The 21461-nt window shown below is 32.3% G+C and overlaps 1 protein-coding gene and 1 long non-coding RNA gene across 5 annotated transcripts in view; one reads left to right on the forward strand and one right to left on the reverse strand.

Annotated features, from left to right (window-relative positions):
* The window catches only part of LOC102677282 (limbic system-associated membrane protein-like), a 313371-nt gene that overhangs the window by 195062 nt on the left and 96848 nt on the right, over window positions 1–21461 (forward strand). For all 4 annotated transcript variants that reach the window (XM_006607744.2, XM_031509419.1, XM_031509406.1 and 1 more), the window contains exon 2: window positions 1158–1250. In XM_006607744.2, coding sequence (XP_006607807.1) covers window positions 1158–1250 — 93 coding nt within the window. The remainder of the gene's footprint in view (window positions 1–1157; window positions 1251–21461) is intronic.
* LOC116185289 lies at window positions 18193–19639 on the reverse strand. The gene is made up of 3 exons (XR_004150102.1): window positions 19213–19639; window positions 18600–18874; window positions 18193–18537 (listed from the first exon to the last, which is right to left on the reverse strand). It is a non-coding gene; the product is annotated as an uncharacterized LOC116185289 (long non-coding RNA).

Raw genomic sequence — 21461 nt, forward strand, 5'->3', positions numbered from 1 at the left:
GCCGTTTTTTCCCTAGTTTCGCGGAGAAAGTATGTTCAAGAGTTACGAGAATTGCAGCGTGCACTTGTCCTCACGGAATATCGTTAAAGTTTCGACCATAGGTTGTCGCGATTTCGCAACTTTAAATTATCATTTTAACGCCTGAAATATCCGGCGAAAGGAAGAACCGAGAAACTACTTCTTGCTTTGATTTTAATAACTTTTTTGGAGGGGTGGATGTTACGTAAAAATGGGGGATGCACAATGATCAGTGTGCAAAGTTTAATTAAAATTCGAGATCGGTGTCGGGAATTGTAATTGGTTATGAATTATAATTCGTAATAGAGAATTATATTTTTCGAGGAGGGGGAGGGACGAGAGGATCGAACGATTTATGAAAATGGAAGATGAAATTATAACAACGATAAAATAATTTAATTAAAATTCGAAATCGTTTGTTACGAAAGTTCGTGATTATTAGGAATTATAATTGGTTATGGATTGCAACTTATAGTGGATGATTATAGCTAGTTGCAGAGTTGGAAAATTAATTGGTATAGCCATTAAGTCAGTTTCTTTCGTCGTTATCTAGATTCAATTTTCGAGTTTCATGTGAAAATTAATTCACCAAATGCTATCGATAAAAAATTTCGTTACGTATGTTTTGCATGTATTTGGATTTAGATCGTTAGATCAATTTTTTCCCTTCTTATTTCTATAATCTCTCTTAATCAAATATCAAATTTAATATTTATTAATTGCAAAACAATTAAAAATTAGAAATAAGAGACTTTTTAAAACTTTCTAACAAAATTAAAACCTATTGTCATTGTACATTATTTATCACAATACTGCACACGAATACAAGCTCGTCTGATTATCACTGCTTATTTCCCCTGGACGACGGTCTGAAATGAAATCGTCGTCGAGATATTAGCGAAAAAGTGGTTTCATCGAAAATATCGGTCTGCTTCATTAGGGACCCTTTATCGAGATAAGGATTCATTTAAATTGTCGGTGGAATTTCGGCTTGGAAATCTTGGGCTCGGATCAAGAAAAACGACAAAAAGCTTAGAGCCATCGGAAGCATCCCTTTATCTTCGAGAGCACCTAATTTACCGTTATGATTAATCGTGGCCCGATCTTTAATGTTCCCGTTCCCATTGTGCCTTTTTCAGGACGGCAATCGAGGAATCTGGAGATATTGGGGCAAATATCGGGTCACCATCACGGAACGCAGTATGCATCGATGTCGGAGAATTACAAGAACAGTGAGTATTGAACTTATATATACTTCTTGTCGTTTCTTAGAAATGATTGAAACGTGAATATATTTGAAAGCTCAGTTTTTTTTTTAATTAAAAAATAAAGAAAACAAATTTATTTGTTTAAATTGCGAAATTAATCAATCGTACGTGTACTTGTATTATTATTATTCTTTAATTTAATTTAATTTAATAAATTGTTCGATATCAATGAAAATTTATTTCGCTTCTTTTGAAGTAAGAAATCTAATTCAGATGGAGGAATGGTAATTAACAATTAAAAATTGTGTACGCGAGATTTAATTAAATCTTAATTCTGAATGAAACGATTTTTTAGATTGAATTAATTTCATACAAATAATGAAATTATTCTGAGCATTTCTATATAATAAATAAATATTGAAGTATATTATAATATAAAATATAATATAAATACTAAAGATCCTGTTTTAGAGATTAATTAGATAAAATGATATAAAAAGAACATTCTAAACCATTCAATAGGATTTATCTATGGTCAACCAAGTCTTTAGCATTCTTCTGGTATATAGAGGATTAAGATGAAACAATAATACATACATGTATACAATTTCGTAAAGCCTCTTCTAAAAATTTCTGTCCATAATATCTGGCCCAAATAATAGCTAATTAAAACGTTTTGTAATATTTCTAATGAAATGACACATTTAATACCACCATACCACACAAAGAACACAAAGTTAATGAAATGAGAATACTTATTACACCAACTTATGGAAATTCCACATATTTTAATAATTTTTAGAAACAAAATTACTTCTTGCGACAAGAAGATATAATTTTTCAACCTCTTTTAACAATTTTTAAAACTCATCCTAATCAATCCGTCCTTCTTTCCTTCGAAACAAATCATGGTCTCGATTTCCAATTCCAATGATTTCGAATTTTCATTCATTTGAAATTCCCGCGAAAAAGGGAAAGCCGCACTCGTTGACCAATGAACAAACACGCACACTTTTGTAGAAACAGAGTAGACGATGGTCATTCAGCATTGACCATAATCCAGCCTGAAATCAGTATCCGAGAAATCTCGAGGGATTAGCGTGATAAAGATCTTCCTCTCTGTCTCTCTCCCTTCCTGTTGGATGTTGAAAATCAGGAGCAGTGAACGTGTACGGTAACATTTATCGTCGTTGCTGTTGTTGTTTTCGTTAAAAGCCGAAATAAAATAGAAAACGAGCGTGTTTTCGCATTGCGTTAACGGCTGCACTACACGAGCCAGGTCAAATGGACCGTTTCACCTGGCGTTTCGTTGCCTCCGATTGTGAAATAACAACTTTCCCTGTTATGGACCATGTCTATCACTACTTGGCCTCTCCTCGATTTCGAATTACCGAGATGTTTCGAGAATTTCTCGTTGTTTCATCGGCTATTTGCGGTTAAACAATTGTTTGGCAAAAGATACTATCGAGAGGTGTTGGTGGAATTGGTTGGAGGTGGTTTTACCGATATTCGAAGATTCGAATGTAAACGAATCGAAGTGTTGGAATTTGATCGTCCCTGTTGGGATATGGGTTTGCGCATGGTCTTGAGAGAATTAAAGGAAATTTAAGATGATTCTGAATTTAAAGCTGAAATTACGTTGGTATTTTGTTTCATTCCACGATTCTATTTTTTTATTTTTAATTACTCGTTTCAACTATTGATCCATTTTTGAGATTAATCAACTTATAATCTAAGCTTTTATTTACTTATTTATATTTTAATTATTTACAAACTGTGCTTTCATTAATCACAACGATAATATTAATTTGTTATTTTCTATTAATTACCTGTTGCTTTTAATTGAACTTTTTATCAAAGTCTCTTTGTAAATTAAATACTTTCGATATTTACTAAATCTTTAATTAAGAATTTTGTATTCAATTGCATTACAATTTTTTATGTTTTCGTAATCGAAAAGATTCAAATCCTTCTAGAATAAACTCTGTTTTCAAACGTTTAGTAAATTCGTGCCAATTATTGGTTAATTTATTCGATTATATAGAAGCACATTGGAATGTCTTTTTCTTTATTTCGATTTCATTCGATTCACAGAGCGTAGTCTCTCTTTTATTCGAGCAAAATGGAAAATAATCTTAACGCATGGATTTGCGTAAATGTTTTTGCATTGTGCAAAAGAACTATGGAAATTGCACGAAATCCCAATATCCTGTAATATAGGGGAGAATTTACCATGATTAAATCGAGGCCTATAATTTGCATAGCCGTGTAAAAATTGTAATTTACACCTTGGATTCGTTCTCTGTTTCATCTGTTTCACACGCTTTTATAAAATAATCGATCCTCCCATCGATTTCATACGAGGTATTGGTAATTTTAGTTATTGCGTGTATTAATTCTTTATGAAGATATATAAAAAATTATTTAATTTGAGATTTAATAATTTTGTTTTTATTTAAGAAAACTAATAATTGATGTATAACAGTGTAATGAAATAAAAAGGTAAAGTGAGAGTAAAATTGAATAAAATTTAAAAATTAATATATATGGATTCAATTTATAATCCACTATTTCATATTTTCTTTTAAATTTGAAGATTTAATATAATTAATAGAAAACATAAATCAAGTAAATACACATTTCATTAAAATTTGATCATTTGAAACTTAAAAATTAAAACGAATTCAGGAAAATAAACGAACGAAAACGAAAATTCAAATTACGTCGAATTATTCGCGTGCAATGTGATATAAAAAAAAAATGGAGATTAAAATTGCTTAAATAAACAAAAAAAAAAAAAAAAAGGGGAATAAAAATGGTTAAAAAAACAAAAAAAAAAAAAAAAAGGGGAATAAAAATGGTTAAAAAAACAAAAAAAAAAAAAAAAAGGGGAATAAAAATGGTTAAAAAAACAAAAAAAAAAAAAAAAAGGGGAATAAAAATGGTTAAAAAAACAAAAAAAAAAAAAAAAAGGGAATTAAAAATTTTAAAAAAAAAAAAAAAAAAAAAAAAAAAGAAAAAATAGAATCCATGATTCTACTTCTCCAATCGTAGCATAGAATTTATTTAAAGTATCTATTGCAATCTCTTTGAGTCGGGCTGTTATCGAATCGCAAGGGTGCACGGCCGTATCAAAATTCCAGGCATATCACGATATATCCGATAAAGTATGAAAGGCAACGTTCATTTCAATATCCCGTCGTAAACATCGTCGTGGCAGTCGACGATCGATAATCGTGGAAAAATCGGACGAAATGCACTCTGTACAATCCTCGATGCCGAAGAAAAAGTGTATCATCCGTGACATGGAAGCCAAACGAAATTCCTCTTACCCTCTTTCACTTGTCCTCCACCATATCAACGGTATTGTTATCTTTCTTTTTTTTTTCAGACTTTCACAATTAACTACACGATCTTTTGTTCTACGAAATCTCTGAAACACAATGATGTTTCTTTCGTATCTCGAGCACAATGATCTTCTTCGTTTCTTAATTTAATGATTCATGAAATCTCATTTTTCTCGATTCATTTTTAATTTGTACTGCTATAAAAATACTGATATAAACGACATTTGTTTGTTTTTCAAATCATTTAATCAATTAATTTATTAATTTATTAATATTTTGAATTATAGTATGATATATTTTTATTTTGAAAAATGTATGTCTATTATCATGAAAATATTTTTTTTTCATATGTTTAATTTGTCAAATTTCGATTAAATTCGTAATTATTGTATAATAAATATCCTTATCCTATCATTAATAACTTGAATCGTCATTGTATCTCAAAATTTTCTATTATGCATCAAGTTTAGGAAAAAAATGATAGATTTTATCTCTCGGAACAAGTGTAAAAATCCAATAATCCAGGGAATTCCGATTTATGGAGCGAGCAACGCGCTAAATCACGATATAAAAAGCTCTCCTCCGCGAATGAATCACGACTGTCGAAGTTCAAAAAAAGTTTTTCATTACGATTTACCTCCCAGCCAATCCCTCCCTTCCATATCTCTCTTATACACCCATACACTCCCTCTCCAATTTTTCAAATACCATTCAAAACGTTCCAAAATGTCCCGAGGCGGCCTGTAATCGATTACAAATTCGAAAGAAAGAGCCGCAAGTTTGGAACAAGCAGCGCCGTCAATCATAGCTCCCTTCCAGAAGGCGGACTCGTTTTTCTTCGATACCTTCTTCCCTCTTTTTTTCCCCTCGAAGAGAAGTTACGCTCCATTATTCCGTCCGTGCATTTCCTTCGTCCCTCAGGCTCGTTCGCGGCGAAGAAGGAACATCCTTCTTCCCCTCCCCCTCTCCTCCGTTTCTTTCTATTTTTCCACCGTTTTCCACCGTCGACTAATCAACGCGGCAACCAGAAATTCCACGATATGACCAATTTCGGTGCCCAGTACCGTGGCGAGCTTCATATATTCAACGTTAAGCCGACATTTTCCACCCTCCTTCGCTCCTCTGATAATGGAATCCGCCTTGAATTCCATGGATACCATTGCCACGAGTCTAGTTACCTCGAACCTTTCACGATTGCCGACTATCTGTAATAATGATTTTATTACGGGTTGTGAAACTGGTTTTTGAACGAATATATACAATCGTTGTACAAATGTTGTATGTATGTATGCAATCAAAAGAGATTTAATTGCTTTAACGACAAAAATATATAATATAATAGGTATTCTTGTCTTTTAATGAAGATATATCAGGTACTTGATCATTTAGATTAATTAGATTAAGCTCTAAACTTCATTCAATTTTCACGATATTTAATTTTTACAGATAAACTTTTTGTTGGTAATTTTAAAATTATAGGAATTGAAAGATTCCCTGGCGGAAAACCCCGAATTGGGGTCTTCATATCTTTCGCCAAGGAATTCCTTCTTCTTTAATAATCATCATTGTAATTCAGAATTTCCATCGAATCGAATAATCACATTTATAATTTCCGAAATTTATTTAAAAAAATTTTTGTTTTATTACTAATATATATATTTTTTTAAATCTTTATTTATATTATTATTGTTGCGTATTGGTATATTTATTGTAACAAAAAATCTTACTGAAATTTCACGTCTTTATTATTAAATGTTTTAAAAAATAATTAATATTATTTGTATGTATGGTGGTTAAATCGCAAAAACATAAGTTCGATTACAGCACATATTTTATGCGGCGTATTGATCGAACGCGTAACCCAGATTCCGGACGAGAAAGCGGAAACTTTCCTGGGATTGAATTTTCGAAAAAAAATTTTAATTAATCCACGTCAACGGCGGAACTCAATTGTACGTTTGCAAGACTTTTAATTAGTACCGTGAAAGTACTGAATAATACAATTTTTGCGGTTCGTTTCCATTCTAATCAAGCGAATTATCTTTATTTTTCCAATAGATTATCATGATTAATATATGAATCGAATATCGTGCGATATTTGATTTTGCACAATATCATGCGATAACAATGTGAAACTGTGAAAAAGTAAATGAAAAAGTACAATGAAATTCGTTTTTGTTTTAAAAATTAATTCATAATATTCAGATTACATTCCATTATTATTTTTTTAATATGAAATAAAGATTGAAAATCACAATTGATAAATTATATTCCACGTCATTTACAAAAGAAAAATATTTTTTAAATTCAATACACTTTTATTAATCTCATAAATGTCTTTTTAATTAATTTCTCGATTAAATAAATTCTTATTTTATATTATATAATATTTCTTGGAAGAACTTTTTAATAGAATCAAAATTTTTCTTTTTCAAGTCCAGAATGTAGAAAAAATAAATTCAAAAATCTAAAATATAATTTAAATCAGTATTTTGAAAAATATCTTAATATATATATATAAAGAATATTTAAATATTCATTACGCATCAGTAATCTGAATAGTACAAAAATAACAGACTATTCTCATTACGATTTCTTGTTCATCGATCGAGCTTCGAATTATGATGAGGCAACAAGGGGAAAACGTTTTCATGGCAACATGACTCTCGAAAAAAATTCTAATTAACCCTTGTCAACATCACAGACTGATTATACGTGTATCTGTTAATTAATAGTCACCAGTGTTGCAAGGGATGAATAATGTAATACTTATGACCCGTTAGCGTGTTAATCAGCTGGCCGTCTGACGGATGTGGTACCAACCGATATGGAAACGTTACATGCTTAGATAAGCTTGGAAGTTGACATTATTTGATGAGTTATTCTACGCTCGTAACAAGACCAACGTAACGGAATCGCGTACATCTGGAATTGAAGTTTGAAGTTCAAGTCATGTATAACTGTTATTTTAGAACCGAGTTGATTAATTATACAATTTCATGTCAAGTTAAATGATCGTTTTATTTCACTATGATATGCTCGAATAATATGTCGTTTAAAAAAGACTTTGAGTATGTTTAATCGAGTATTTAGCAAAGAAATGAAACTAAAATACAAAAGATTTTATTTTTGGAAATATTAAAAAAATATTTCACACGTTTCTTTTTTAATCGTTATATTTTTTTAATATTTTATGGAAAATGGATGCTACAAATTATAAATTAAATTTGAATAGGATAAATATTAATATAATTATTTAAAAATTAATGTGAAGATTAACACATTTTGCAATATTATTATATTTTTATTATTATATAATTTTATTATATAATTAAGGATTGATATCTCTTCTTTTTTAAGGATCAACAGAAATATTTGAACTTAATTTTCCATTAAACCTGATTTACATTCATAAACCGCGATAAAGCGTTTTATTATTGTTAACAAGCTCTGGAGAGAACTCGGTAAATCTTTCTCTTATTCGCATATAGGCCGATGTATTTTCAGCGGCCTTAGAAAACATTGCGAGGCTAGAAGTGTGTGTACCTGAAAAGCGGCTGCTTTTGTTCCAACAAAAGCATTTCAAGTACTTTCACGCCACTTCTAGCAACAGAATGAGCAAAACGTTTGACCATGTGCTGCTTGTCGCATAATAAAAACAAGCATTTCCACAACAGAATTATGATACGTAATTATCACATCTTCCACTTAATAATAATTACACTTTTTTTAAATCAGTATTTACATCCGAATAAGATTTTAATTCTAAGAATAGTTATATGATAATAAAAATACTTATTGTATTTATTATTACATGTATATTTCTTTTTATTTTTCGACTCATGAAAATATCACAAATTAAGATTTTATATGCACATGGTGAAATCTATTTCGATCTAGTTCTATCACTAATCGTTTAATCTTAAAGATATTTCTTTCTTTTTTCAAAATAAAGAATTTTAATCTGTTAAAGTTCAAATTTACTTGCGATACACTTAAACCCATCACTAGCTATGACAAAATTATTACGTTCTTATTATTATTACTACTACGCGGAATATCGTGCGATCAGAAAATGAGAAAAGTGCGTGATAAGGAGATAAGGGACAGAACTAGCCCTGGAGACTATTGCTTGAATCTTCAGCCAAACGCGATCGTGGTAAGTCGCGTTTCGGAGACGAAGTGGCTGAGCGTCGCTATGAATATGAATGAATCGTCGAGGTGATATTCCAAAGCGCGAAATAAAATAATTTCCACCTTTGCAGCCCTACTTTGCTGTTTCACGTTTTCCCAAAACACGTGGGATTATTTTCCCAAGGCACGTAGGAATAGTGATGGAGCTGTTTGGGGAAGGGATGAATTCGACGCTAAAATGACGTTTCTCTGGATTTTTGTGGAATCATCATTGAGATATATTTTAAAATAAATTTGATTTATTTTTTAATATTAAATATATTACGGTAGATTTGATTATTTTGTATAAGCATATTGCTTATAACTTATTTGGTGAATTGCAATGTATTTTATATTTTATTTTAAGAAATATCGATAATAGAGATTATTGCAATTAATAATATAATAATAAGCTAAATAAATAAATGAAATATGAAAATTCTGTATAATAATCTCAATGAAATTTCCTACAAAAATAATTGTAATTATAATAGATTAAAAATTCTGAATCTAATTCTGAATTAATGTACATTTTTGTGGTATATATATAGGGTGATTCAATAATTTTTCAAAAAACTCCATTATTTTTAAAGATATAATTATATAGGTATGAGTTGTATGTTTTATATATGAAAAATCTTTTAAAAATTTTAAATTACTAAACATCTTGCATATCATGATACTATTTAACTTAAACTAATTGCAGTAAACATCTCGCAACTTTGAATCGTGATATTACCAAAGTTCTTAGATATCGTTCACATTTAGTATCTACTGCTTCCCGAAAATTGTTCTGATCAGCCTAAATTGAATTTGATCCGGGTTAGATTAGTTAGACAAGATTGGTAAGTTACGTCAGTTTGACATGGGTTGGGCCGGTTAGATAACTTCTGATCACTCAGTGCAGTATATTACATGGTTTAAAATTAGCTAGATTAATCATGTGACTTAATATTTCAATTCTTGATTTTGTATTTTGTAAATTTAATTTCATCCATCTTTTGTCTTTACACACATTGAATGAAAAATTGTTTGATCCTTTCACAAATTTTTTTGCACATTGTTATAGTTGCTATAGACATTGAATCTTCTCTCAATTCATAATATCAATGAACAAGTTATCCAAATATTATTAAAATAGAAGCTAGGAAATTTTTTTCTGTGTTTTAACATATGAAATATATTTCCAAAGACACTTTTTGAAAATATACTACTTCCTCTGATTGACATCAAACATTTCAATTAATAATAAGAAGAAGCAACAACCACTTCCTCAATCCTTATTTTTTTAAAAATCAATTCTCTTGTAACAAATTCCATTGCTCATTCTATATCAACATAAATCCTTCAACAATTTTTCTACGATACACTCTAAGAATTATCGTTCGAAAATTATTTAAAAATAACAAACAAATCAAAGCGTCTCCATTCGAACCGATTCCTGCGATTTTATTACTTCAATTCTTAATACCATCCATTATTTATTCGTAGGTTAGAAGAATATGCGGCGCGTTGAAAATGGCCGTATTGAATTCGTGGGAATGACAGTTGGTAGGGAAGCATTGAATAGTTAAGTACTAAGTGTTAGTAAACGTTAAGTACAGAGCAATGTATCGGGGAATACGTAGTACGTATCGGGTTCTACGTTTCCAAACCTCCCCCTCCCTCTCCTCACAATCTCGTCTGGATATCACATTTAAATGGCACTTATTTACCCGATGGCTAAAGTGACAAGTCCTGTTACTGCTGCGGTGAAGAACACGCCGTTCTCGTTTCCTTTGGACCCTCTCTAAAGCTTCGCTTCCTGCCGCTATTATCCTCCTGTTCACTCTTCCCGATGGGTTTCCGTTTTCCTATAGCTGCTCCACTTGCAAATCGCGGTCGGACCAGGGAAATTGAATTAGATTGAACGCTCATAATTGTCCACCGATGGCCGTCCCTCTTTAGTTAATAGTTTCTATCTTATAAGACGGTCGCCAGATTGATGGGGAATAATCGTGAAAGACTGGTGATGAATGGTGATGAATAGAGGATTACGTTCCTTTGAGAATAGTAATTTTATTTGTACATTGATTTCGTAATATTGTTCGGTTCAAAATTATTTTAATGTATAGTAGAAACTTCTTTATTAAATATATTTAATTAATTATGCAACATTATGTTATCATTTTGCATTTCACGAGAAATTATGGATAATATATCTCATCTTATTAATTAATTTTTATCCAAGTTGGTGAAATATCACCAGAGTTCTAGGAATTAAGGAATTAAAATCTTTTAATATTTTAATTCTCATCGATAATATTTAAATATGTTATGCATGGATAATGAATTTTGCTAAAAATATTTGTCAATTTTTAATAATGATAAAAACAAACTCTCTGAGATCAATCAATTATATTTGTTGAATATCCATTTATATTTCCTCTTGAAAATATCAATATTGTTCATCCCTTGAAGTATTCCTTTTAAATCCAATCCTAAATAAAGTTATATAAGACGGTTCCTTAATCTGACGTCAGTTCTCAACTATTGTTCTTCGTTTTCGCCTTCGCGATACATATCACAGAGGCAAGATGCGAGACAAATGAACCGGAAGTTCATTAAAATCAACGGCGATAAGCGGCCCATGCTAATTGCATATTGATAATTCCCAGGCCAGGGCTTTAAGGATCTTTGCATAAATCTTCAACGACCGAGTCCCAGACTGTTCCTGCCCGCGTCGCCGTATTTCAGGATCAAATTCGACGGAGATAAAATATATTCGCAGCGCGGCAGGGGGTGGCGATAAATCAGGCAATAAATGAAAGCCCAACGAAGCGAGGGAGGCCAGATAAAAAGAAAATAGGGTAGAAGGGAGAAGAAAGTGGTGGAAGGAGGTCGGTCCTCATTATTTCTAAAAGCGTTCCATGGCCAGTCGCTCACCGATGGGAGGGATGTTTTGCGGTGGTATATCAACCCACTCTGCTCTTTAAAACGCCGACGAATCCTTGACAACTGCGAATCGTCGCCGAGGGCGTGTATTTTAAAAATTAAATTTCCATTATTATGGAAACAATGATCCATCTTCATCCTTTTGGCTTCGATGACGGAATTAAATATTCTTTGTGTGTTGGTGGTATTGATATACGAAAGTTAAAGGTTGTTTTCTGAATGAGTGAACTTTTATAAGAAGAAAGGTATCAATGATCTTTTTTTTAAGTTTTAATGTTATTTTTAGTTATTCTATATAATAGGAAACTTGGGAATTCTATCTGTATCTGGTTGTTTTGGTTGATCTTCTGTTTGAACAATCTTTCTGGAACTCTTAAAGTATGAAATTTCATTACAATTATTCTTTCATTACCTTCATTGTTAAAAGAAAGGTTTATTTTAGAAATTTTTAAGAACTTCTTCCATTTCCTGATATTGATACAATATTCAAACCAATATTTTAAAATTTATTTCTCCATGTATAGATATTATTTATAAATCAGTCAGTTAAAAGAAAAAGAAGAAGAATTACTTTGAATGTTATAAAAGAAATCACAAAATCCGTTCCATTTAACTAAGATTCACCAAGATTTCGTAATCACGTCGATAATCTTTACATAACCACACGGGTTAATATCCCAAAAGCAAGATCCCATAGACGATCGATTAACGCAAAGTTGGTCGGACTTTAACTTTCAACTAACCTGTATCAAGTTGAAGCTTCTTCTCGAGCCTCGACATAATCTTTTCGACAAGCTCGAGCTTATCCGGGGACACAAGTAAGAGGAAAGCTCATGACTTTCATAAGTCTTTGTACGTCTTCCCCGTGTGGAATGGCAGCCACGCGTACGACGTCGCAACTTGTTAAAATTCCATCCCGATTTCGGGTCCAGAAAGAGGGGAACCGGAAAGAAACGGTTGCCAGCCGGCCGGATAATCTCACGGCACGGATTATTGGGCACGTTCCGCGGCAACTTCCTTTCCGTTTGCCTCGGATAAACCAATAAACTCTAACTTCATTTAAGAGTAAAACCTTACGAGCCCTTGTTCGACTTGCACGCTGATTTCTGCTCGTCCGAAAATCAACCGTCTCACCGTCTCAACGAGCCGATTAAAAGTTTCCAAAGTGCAAAGAAAACTTTTGTATCCATATCGCAGCCAATGTTCACGTCGATTAAATTGGGCAACAATTTTTATTGTCAAGATCGTGCCTTTCTTAGCTTCTCATATATTTGTCCGCATTTATTGCACAATGCATTTTCGAGCTGAGTTATATAACGTTTGCCGAAGGAACGAAGGTTTTGATTTCGAACGAGGGGTTGGAAGAGGAGGGTAACGAGAAGGGTGTGGAGAACTCGATTGGATAAAACGAGTCGAATGTTCAATGGAAATAATTGATCTTTGAAAGTTTTGATTGATCGGTAACTTGATCAGTTTTATTGGGTTTCGCTTAATTTCTTGCTTTGTGATATGGAGTTGTTGGAGTTATTTGAAGACCGAGCGCGATGAAAGTCTCTATTCGCGTCGACGTTCAATTTCAACGTCGGAGATACGATGTTTATTGTAATGGATTGAAGATGATTGATGTTTCGTCGCTTCTTTCTTTAAATTATTTTTAAAATTTATTTATTTATTCCATTATCGTATTAGAATTTTCCATTTGTTAAGGCTAACTCCATTATTTTCATTCAGATTTTATAGTTCCTTGAATTATTACAGAAAGTTGCAAATAGTTCAACTAATATCTAACAATAGACCTTACCTTACACGTATAACTTGTATTTCTGCATACTATTCTGTAAAAGTTGTTTCCATATTTTAAGTTTCTGGAATGAAAATTTGTGAACTATATATAGTCATAGTTTATCCAACATCCAACATGAATCAAGATGCACCAGTAAATATAGAAGAATACAAAGTTTCTTGTGAAAAAAACATTTATACGTTAAATCTTATACATGCCTGTATTCACTCCTTTTTTTTCCATATCTTGATCAATAAACGTTATTCTTTTTTCACATCCATACTCAACGTTTTAAAAGTTCACGTGTGCCGGTTTAATACAATCAATTTGACGTAAAAACCGCGAGCTCGTTTCCGCGAGGATAGGAAGAGAACGATGTCTGATGGCTGTAAAGTTGGCCATTCCGATTCAAGAATGTTCCTCGTGGTTTCGTTTGAATATCGTACAGAGGTCTTAACTATTTTTCGAACGTTTCTTCTCGTGGCACTCGGCCCTGGCTTTCGTTCCGGATCAAATTCCTCGAACGATATTCCCTGGAAAACGGAGCGCAGAACAATCGGGGACGTTATCTCGCGGAAAATCTTGCCTCGTCGAAGTAGCACCAGATGAGAACGGTTGATTCGACCGGTAACCCTCCTCCTCGAAGAGACAGTTTCGAGAACAGCGAGTCGTCTGCAGCGAGTCCGATTCGTCTGCGAGGTCTGCAGTTCATTGCGGTGCATGAATAAAACCTCGCGAGAGGGGCTCTCTGCAATTTTGCAATAAAATTTTACAAGTTTCTCCAGAACTTTTTACGTAACGATCGATCGAAATTTCGTTATCCGCCTGGGCTTTCTTCCGTTGGGAAGGAACTTGGCATGGATTAAAATGTTTAATCGATGTTTTCTTTGTTGTATCTTGTATCCGAAATTTGTATAGCAGCTTTCTTTTGTGTTGAATGTAGATTAGGTTGGAACCTCTGTTGGAGTTAGGTTACGTCTTATCTGGCTACTAAACCGGGAAGGAATTGAGGTTATGTTGCTTCTGACGTTAACGCAACGCCATCTTGTTTAGTTATATAATTGCCATGAGTTGCAAATAGATGTAAATCAAAATGGAACAATGTTATCTCTGTTATTTTACGTTCTTGCTCTTTATCTATGTTTTATCGTGCATATATGCCAGATTTACGTAACCTAGTTCTCGAAGCTGACAATTATAGGTTACGTAATGCAAAATTATATAAAATTATCTGAATTTTGAATTGAATTCTGTGTGAAATGATCGATAATGAAATAGTAAAATATGAGATAAAGTAAGAAAGTTTTTAAATATTTTAGATACGGATAAATAAAATAAAGTAAATCTGTTTAACAAGCCAATAAAGTGCTTCAATCGCCTTAAAGCGATAATAAAATTTCAGCAAAGCGTTTCAGGAAAGAGGAAAGAAATTGGTAAGGAAGAAATTCTTGCACGCAAGCGTCGACGAAAAAGTGACGAAGGAAAGCTTTGCCAATTAGGGAACCTTGTTTTCTTTCCCTTTTTTTTCTCTTTCTCTCTCTCTCTTTCTCTCTCTCTCTATCCCACGAAATATTCTGACTAACGACCACAGTGTCTAATAGACATTGATGCTGACAAGAAAAATAGCAAGGAACACTCGAATCCATCGAGCATTGGATCACCTTTTAAGTAGGAGAGACTTTTTCGAAATACAGGTGTGGTTTTAAGAGATGGCCAGGATTGATGAGAAGAGTTGAGAAAACATTCTCAAGAGAATGGATAGTCTTAAGGCGTTGTAGTTTTCAGAGGATCTTTAATTTTCTTTAACGACAAAGCGAATGTTCAAAGTGTCTTTAAACCCTGTAAACAAAATTGAATTCAATATATATCTCGGATAAAATAAAAAAATATCTTTGAGACGCTACCAGTGTAATTGTATAAAGTGTAATAAGTATAAAGAAATGGTTGTAATTTTCTTTTATAATTCAAAGGAATACTTGGTTTCATAAAATGGCATTTAACAGCTTATCATTCTTGAATAATAAATCGTTGAATACTTATATATACTGAATATATTGAAATACTTTATCGATAGATCATGAAACATCCAATCCTTGAATATCGTATACGTCAAGAAAACGATATCACGAAAATAATATCGTTAATATTTTTATGTAAAAATTTATTTCTCTTCCCCTTTTTTTATTTATAATTTCATTCTACAGTTACACGTGTACGTGTTATTAATATACATTTTCTATCCAGAAAAATTTCCTTTGAAGAAGGGAGAAAAACGAATTTCACTGTAATCCGAAGATGAACTATTCGATTAACTGGAAATATTACTTGTGAGTTTTCAATATATACCATAATTTAATTGTCGGAATTGTCACGTTATTTATCTCTCAACAATATTGTTATACCTTGATTGGAAGAATCTGTAACACGAAATAATATTATGATTCGAATCTAAAGGAAAAAAAATAAATAAATAAGAAAAGAGATAAAAATTAAAGAACTGGGAAACGAGAGAATTGGGAAACTGGCAACCGTAGATAGAAAACTAGGAAGGAAATAGGAGTATTTGTTCTGAACCTTCAAGTACTCGAGATTCCAACCAGCGCAATCAGAGATCGTAACAATGACGTATTATGTCCCGCATTCCTCATTATTCTCTCTCGAAAACGAGAAAGGGAATCTCTTGTACCTTTTACGGTATCCAGAATCACGGAGCAAAAGCATATCGAGACGAATGCCGTGTATCCACGAATCGATACCATCCTCGTTGCCTCGTGTCTCGAAAATGAACAGTTTATATCTGCATACATACATGTAAAAATTATTCCAATTGAAATCGTTTATGAAATTCTGAAAATGATTGTAGCACTCGTTGTATAAATCTTGAACGAGTGTTATCGATATCATCAGGTATGATAAATATTCATGATTATGCAATTTACACTGCATTATTTCCGGGGGTGACAAATATGGGGGTGAGAAATATTCAGTTAAATAATTCATTTTTTCGCCACTTCTAAATGTTAAATTATCGTATTTGTAAATTTTTTCTACCTTCAAGATAATTTTTTTTTTGTTTAATAATATGAAATAAATGGAAGAATACGTCGTTCTTCCACGACGTTTAAAATATTTTAATATATTTGATATATGGACAGATGTATACGTAATAATCGTAGAGTTCCAATGATATTCAGTCATATCAAAATTTCGGAGTTCCATCATGAATTATGAATTTCGAGTGACTTGAATAACGTTCTTCTACCAGCATAGTAATATAGAAGTTGAAATATGCACGGTGCCTGAAACGAATTAATCATTATTTTAAAACATTAATCAATACTCTTTACACATTTATCTATCTCAAATATTTTAAACGAATATATATCCCCATTCGTATTTTTTTTAAAATACATAAACCAATTGTTTCTATAAACAATTAAGAAAGATAAATAAACTTTAAAATCTCCCCCTCCACTTTCTTTTTTTAATCTTCCATTTTTAACGAGAAAATCAAATTTCAATGAAAGCATAATTATCATCAATCGCATCGTTATATCGCAGCCATCGTCGAGCTATACCGTTTACTTTATTCCGCGACGCGACGCAACCCTCCCCCCATTCATCGAACGAGCATTGTCGCCGCGAAATATAACGTGTACACAGATTTACCTTAATCAAGGCCTGTTAATCAACTTGATAACAACTTCCAGGAAACGTGTTTACGAATTCTGGCCGCCACCGCAGCCAATCCCCGGGCGTACGATCATTACCGCATTGTGCGTCGATGAAAGATGCCGCTGCAGCCCCCGTTAATTACCCATCCTTTTTGGCACGTAACAGGGATAAAGGGGGATGTAAAAGTAAAGTCTTGATGGAATTTTCGTGGCAAAAATATCCCGATTCATAAGTTGTTTAATCAATCCATTCGAATGTATTCATCCAGGAATATATCATCCACGTGGATGCACGTTTGTCGCAAATTTTCATCCACTTCTCTCTCTCTTCCTTTCAATATAATAATGTAATTCCTTTCACGTCACAGTCTCCTCCTCCTTGACGAAGTTTCAGCGTGAAATCGACTTCATCCGAGATATTATTAAAAACGATGTTCATTCGAGATTTTCATTACGATATCGTTAACAAATAGAAACGATCGAGCGAGCCATTCACTCATATTTTGCTTATTCGCTTCGTTTCGCTGTTACATTGAATTCTGCGTGACGGTTCAAAGGGGAGGGAAATGAAAGGATTGTTGTGAACGTGAAATGGACGCGTGGATCTTTATTATCGCATTGATTATTTAAATTCGAGCAATGGATCGGAAAAGTGGCTGCTATTAGTGCTGGCGCACAGAATTTTATAATTGCACTGTCTGCAACAATTTCGAAAAAATACAGTGTAGCTGTGCAAAGCGTAGGAGAGGTTCGCGACAGTTGTCTTAATTAACTCGTTACGGAAGAACAGTAACGTGATATTACCACAATTCTGTGATTCTCTTCCTCTTTGCATAATGCCAGCGCTAGTGTATGTAACGTAATATTTTAACCTTATTGTTCAACCCTTGTGGGTGAAGGCACAAAGGGATTAAACGGAGCACCATAACCTTCGCGATTGCAGCCTAGCAATTAAGCGGAGAAAAATTTGAATTCGCGAGAAGGAAATGTTTTATTTTACATCAATTTTAATAATTTTAATATAATTTTAATCAGTTTCCAAAGCGTTTCGTACGACATGTTTTTAGTGTAAATTTGTCATGCTTGTAATTTTAATTACACGCTTCGAAATATTACATTTCGGCTTCTCGATAATACGGGATAGAAACGTTAATAGTCCGAACTGAGCTCGAATTTTCCATAAACCTTTGTATCATTTCGATTTAATATAATGTAGTGGTGACTAAATGTATGATTAAATTGGAACACAGACCTTGTAGTCTGTTTTCGTTGCAAATACACTATTTCTCATATTGGTGAATATTATCGAAATAATTGGATAATTTCGATTTTCGATATATTCTCTGCCGTTCCTTCAACGTCTTTATGGATTAAAAATACATGCTGCTCTGATGTTGAGGCTAATAGCAGAGCTGTAAAGATGTAATTTAGGTTACGAGTCATAAGATTATAAATCTTGTACGTAATAAATGTATTAGGAATGGTAATTAAAACCAGAAGTTGAGAAATGGAAATGTTAATTCTCTATTTCTCTCTGTAATTTCGCCAAAATTGATGTACATCATCTTGCACAGTTCCCTTGATAGTCGTTAATCCAACTCAAATAGGTCATCTTACTAAGTAGTTTGCTATCATAAATTATAGTTAATAACTAATCGATAGAGTTAATCGTGTCAGTAATAATTAAGATGGAGGTGTAAACATCATCTTCTATATAATATTCAGTGGCCCCAGTACCTGAAATTTGCATATATTAGATATATTCTTTAATTTCAATGGAGGAACATTCAACAAACAATATTTCAAATATTGTACAACAAAAGAAACGAAATTAATTATTCTAAAAATATTCTTATTTAATTTCACATGTGTTAATTATTATTAAAAAAATTGAAAACTCATCAAAAAGTGTATAATCTCACAGAGAACGTTCCCTTTTAATCACAAAAGAAATGAAATTTTCATTTTTCCTTTCATTTTCCACTTTCGCATTTCCCTAAGCGGGCAAACACGCACACTTATCCTGGTTGAAAAATGATTTTCAATATTGGCGCAGTATACATAGGCGAAATTACAAATGAACTTGTTCATCTCTCGTGATTGAAAGAACTCTGTGTATCGATGTTCCATGTGCGTGAAAGCGTATGCATCGGCCGAAAGGAGATCTACGAAACAGGAGGTGGCCACGTTGATGAATTGAAAATATCGATTCGAAGTCTCAATGGTACGCGTATTGTGCCAGTTAGAATAGAAAACCTGTTGATTTTATGAAGAATGCTTTCGAAAGAATAGCAAATTCGATGGTGCTTCGTTTTCGTCAATTCGGATATTTTGTTATTGAGAAGAAAACATTGAATCGAAATGCTATAATAGGATTGTACGTTTTATATTTAGAATCCAGTTATTTCTGGTTAATCGATTATTCAATTATTTTAAATTCACTTATTGAAAAGTTCTTTTTTCAAACATTTTCAAGTCTAATGAATATTTACAGCTATTTAGTATGATCAAATTAATCTTCTTGTTTATTGATAACAGCCTTCGAAAATTTCACATCTGAAATAAAATAAAAAATTCATTATTTCGTATTTTGAATTTTTTAAATAAAAATAATGATAATAAGAAATTAAAAAATGATATTAACTAAGATAAATTAATTATTCTACAGACGAAAGCCTGTAAAAAACTATATCTAATTAGAAAAATAATAAATCAAATAAAATTTTCAATAAATAAATAAATTGTTCACTTTCAAACTTTTTTTTTCTCGTGACATAAAGAAAGAAAGTAAATTTATTTATTTGTTTAGAGAAAATTGAATATTAGAATCTATATCTGAATCTATTCAACAAAAAAAACAATAAACAAAAAACTATATAATATAATACATACAAATTTTAGTATTAAAGCAAATTAAAGTAGAACTTTCAATCTTAAAGATATATTTATCACAAGATCTTAAAATAATTTCTTGAACTCATTGTGAGACTGGTGAATCGATTCCACGATATCGATCTTCTCACCAAGGTCTCCTGAAGAAACAGAATCATCCCTCGTTGAAACGACAATTCTATTTATATCTCATCAGTGAGGGCGTTATAAAGGAAGATAATAACACCGCAATTTGTACAAACATATGCCCGACATAAATTACACGAATTATTCCTCTTCTTTTTTTCTTCCTTTCTCTTTTTATTTCCGGTATACTCGCGTTGCAGGTGTCATAATTAACGTGGCGTACCGCAGTCATAATAAAGTATGACAGATGTAATTAACGGCGTCCCTCGTTTCACGTCCGTTTGAAAAGAGCTGAAAGTAACTCGTTCTTATCCGCAACCACCCTATCCGCTCTCCATTCTCACCCTCGCTCTCGTTTCGTCGTGTCTACCATGATTTCTCGTTCTCCATTGGGTTCTCTTTGCGGCCATAAATAATTCAGATGCTCGAGACGTCGTAAAGACATTAACGAAGGTAAAAGCTTTTAAGGGCGGCCCTACGTTCAATCCTGAACTCGTTATGCCCTCTCGCGATAATAACTCGGAATCTCAGTTTCATTGTCCAACGATACACGGTATTTATGCACGTTTCATCCGATGAGGAGCCGTGGTCCATTTGAAATTTGATGCGGTTTGAACGAAATATTGTTTTGATACGCGCAATGTTATCTCGGTTTTGAGAGACGAGAGACTTTGTTTTTATAATAGATCAACTACGTGAAATATTCAGCATTGCGAGATAATTTGATATGTAAGGGTGAAAAGGCATAGAAGAATTTTTTTGTTTTGGAAAAAAGAAGTAATTGAAAAATTACGTCGAGTACATACAGTAGTGGATGAATGAAATTGGTTAATTTTTGAACAGATGTGGATGAACGCTCGAACAGGGTATATATATTTGAAAATAAATCAGGAAGAAATAGTAGAATTTTTTAACCTTTATTTTCATGGAAATTAAATTTGAAACTTGTTAAGTACACATGAATTTCAATCATCCTAATGTATATTACACGAGGTGGTTTTGAATATAAAAATAAATCGTAAAACAAATAAAGCAATAATATTTTTTCATTGTCGATTATTTTTTCGAGAAAATCATGTTTAAAAATTTGTCAAGTACACGAGAATTTAACAATTAAATTATTTTGTTACTAGGTACGAATGGATATTCAAAAATAAGCTAAAAATATAAAATAAAATGTTTTCATTTAAAAACTTGTTTTGAAGATTGGAAAATTCATCGAGTACACGCATACAATTCTCGATATACAATTCTCGACTAAACTTATTTTTCAAAAAAAAAAAAAAAAACGAAGATTTAAAAAAAA

The sequence above is a fragment of the Apis dorsata genome, unplaced genomic scaffold (assembly GCF_000469605.1).
Source record: "Apis dorsata unplaced genomic scaffold, Apis dorsata 1.3 scaffold_13, whole genome shotgun sequence".
Lineage (NCBI taxonomy): Eukaryota > Metazoa > Arthropoda > Insecta > Hymenoptera > Apidae > Apis > Apis dorsata.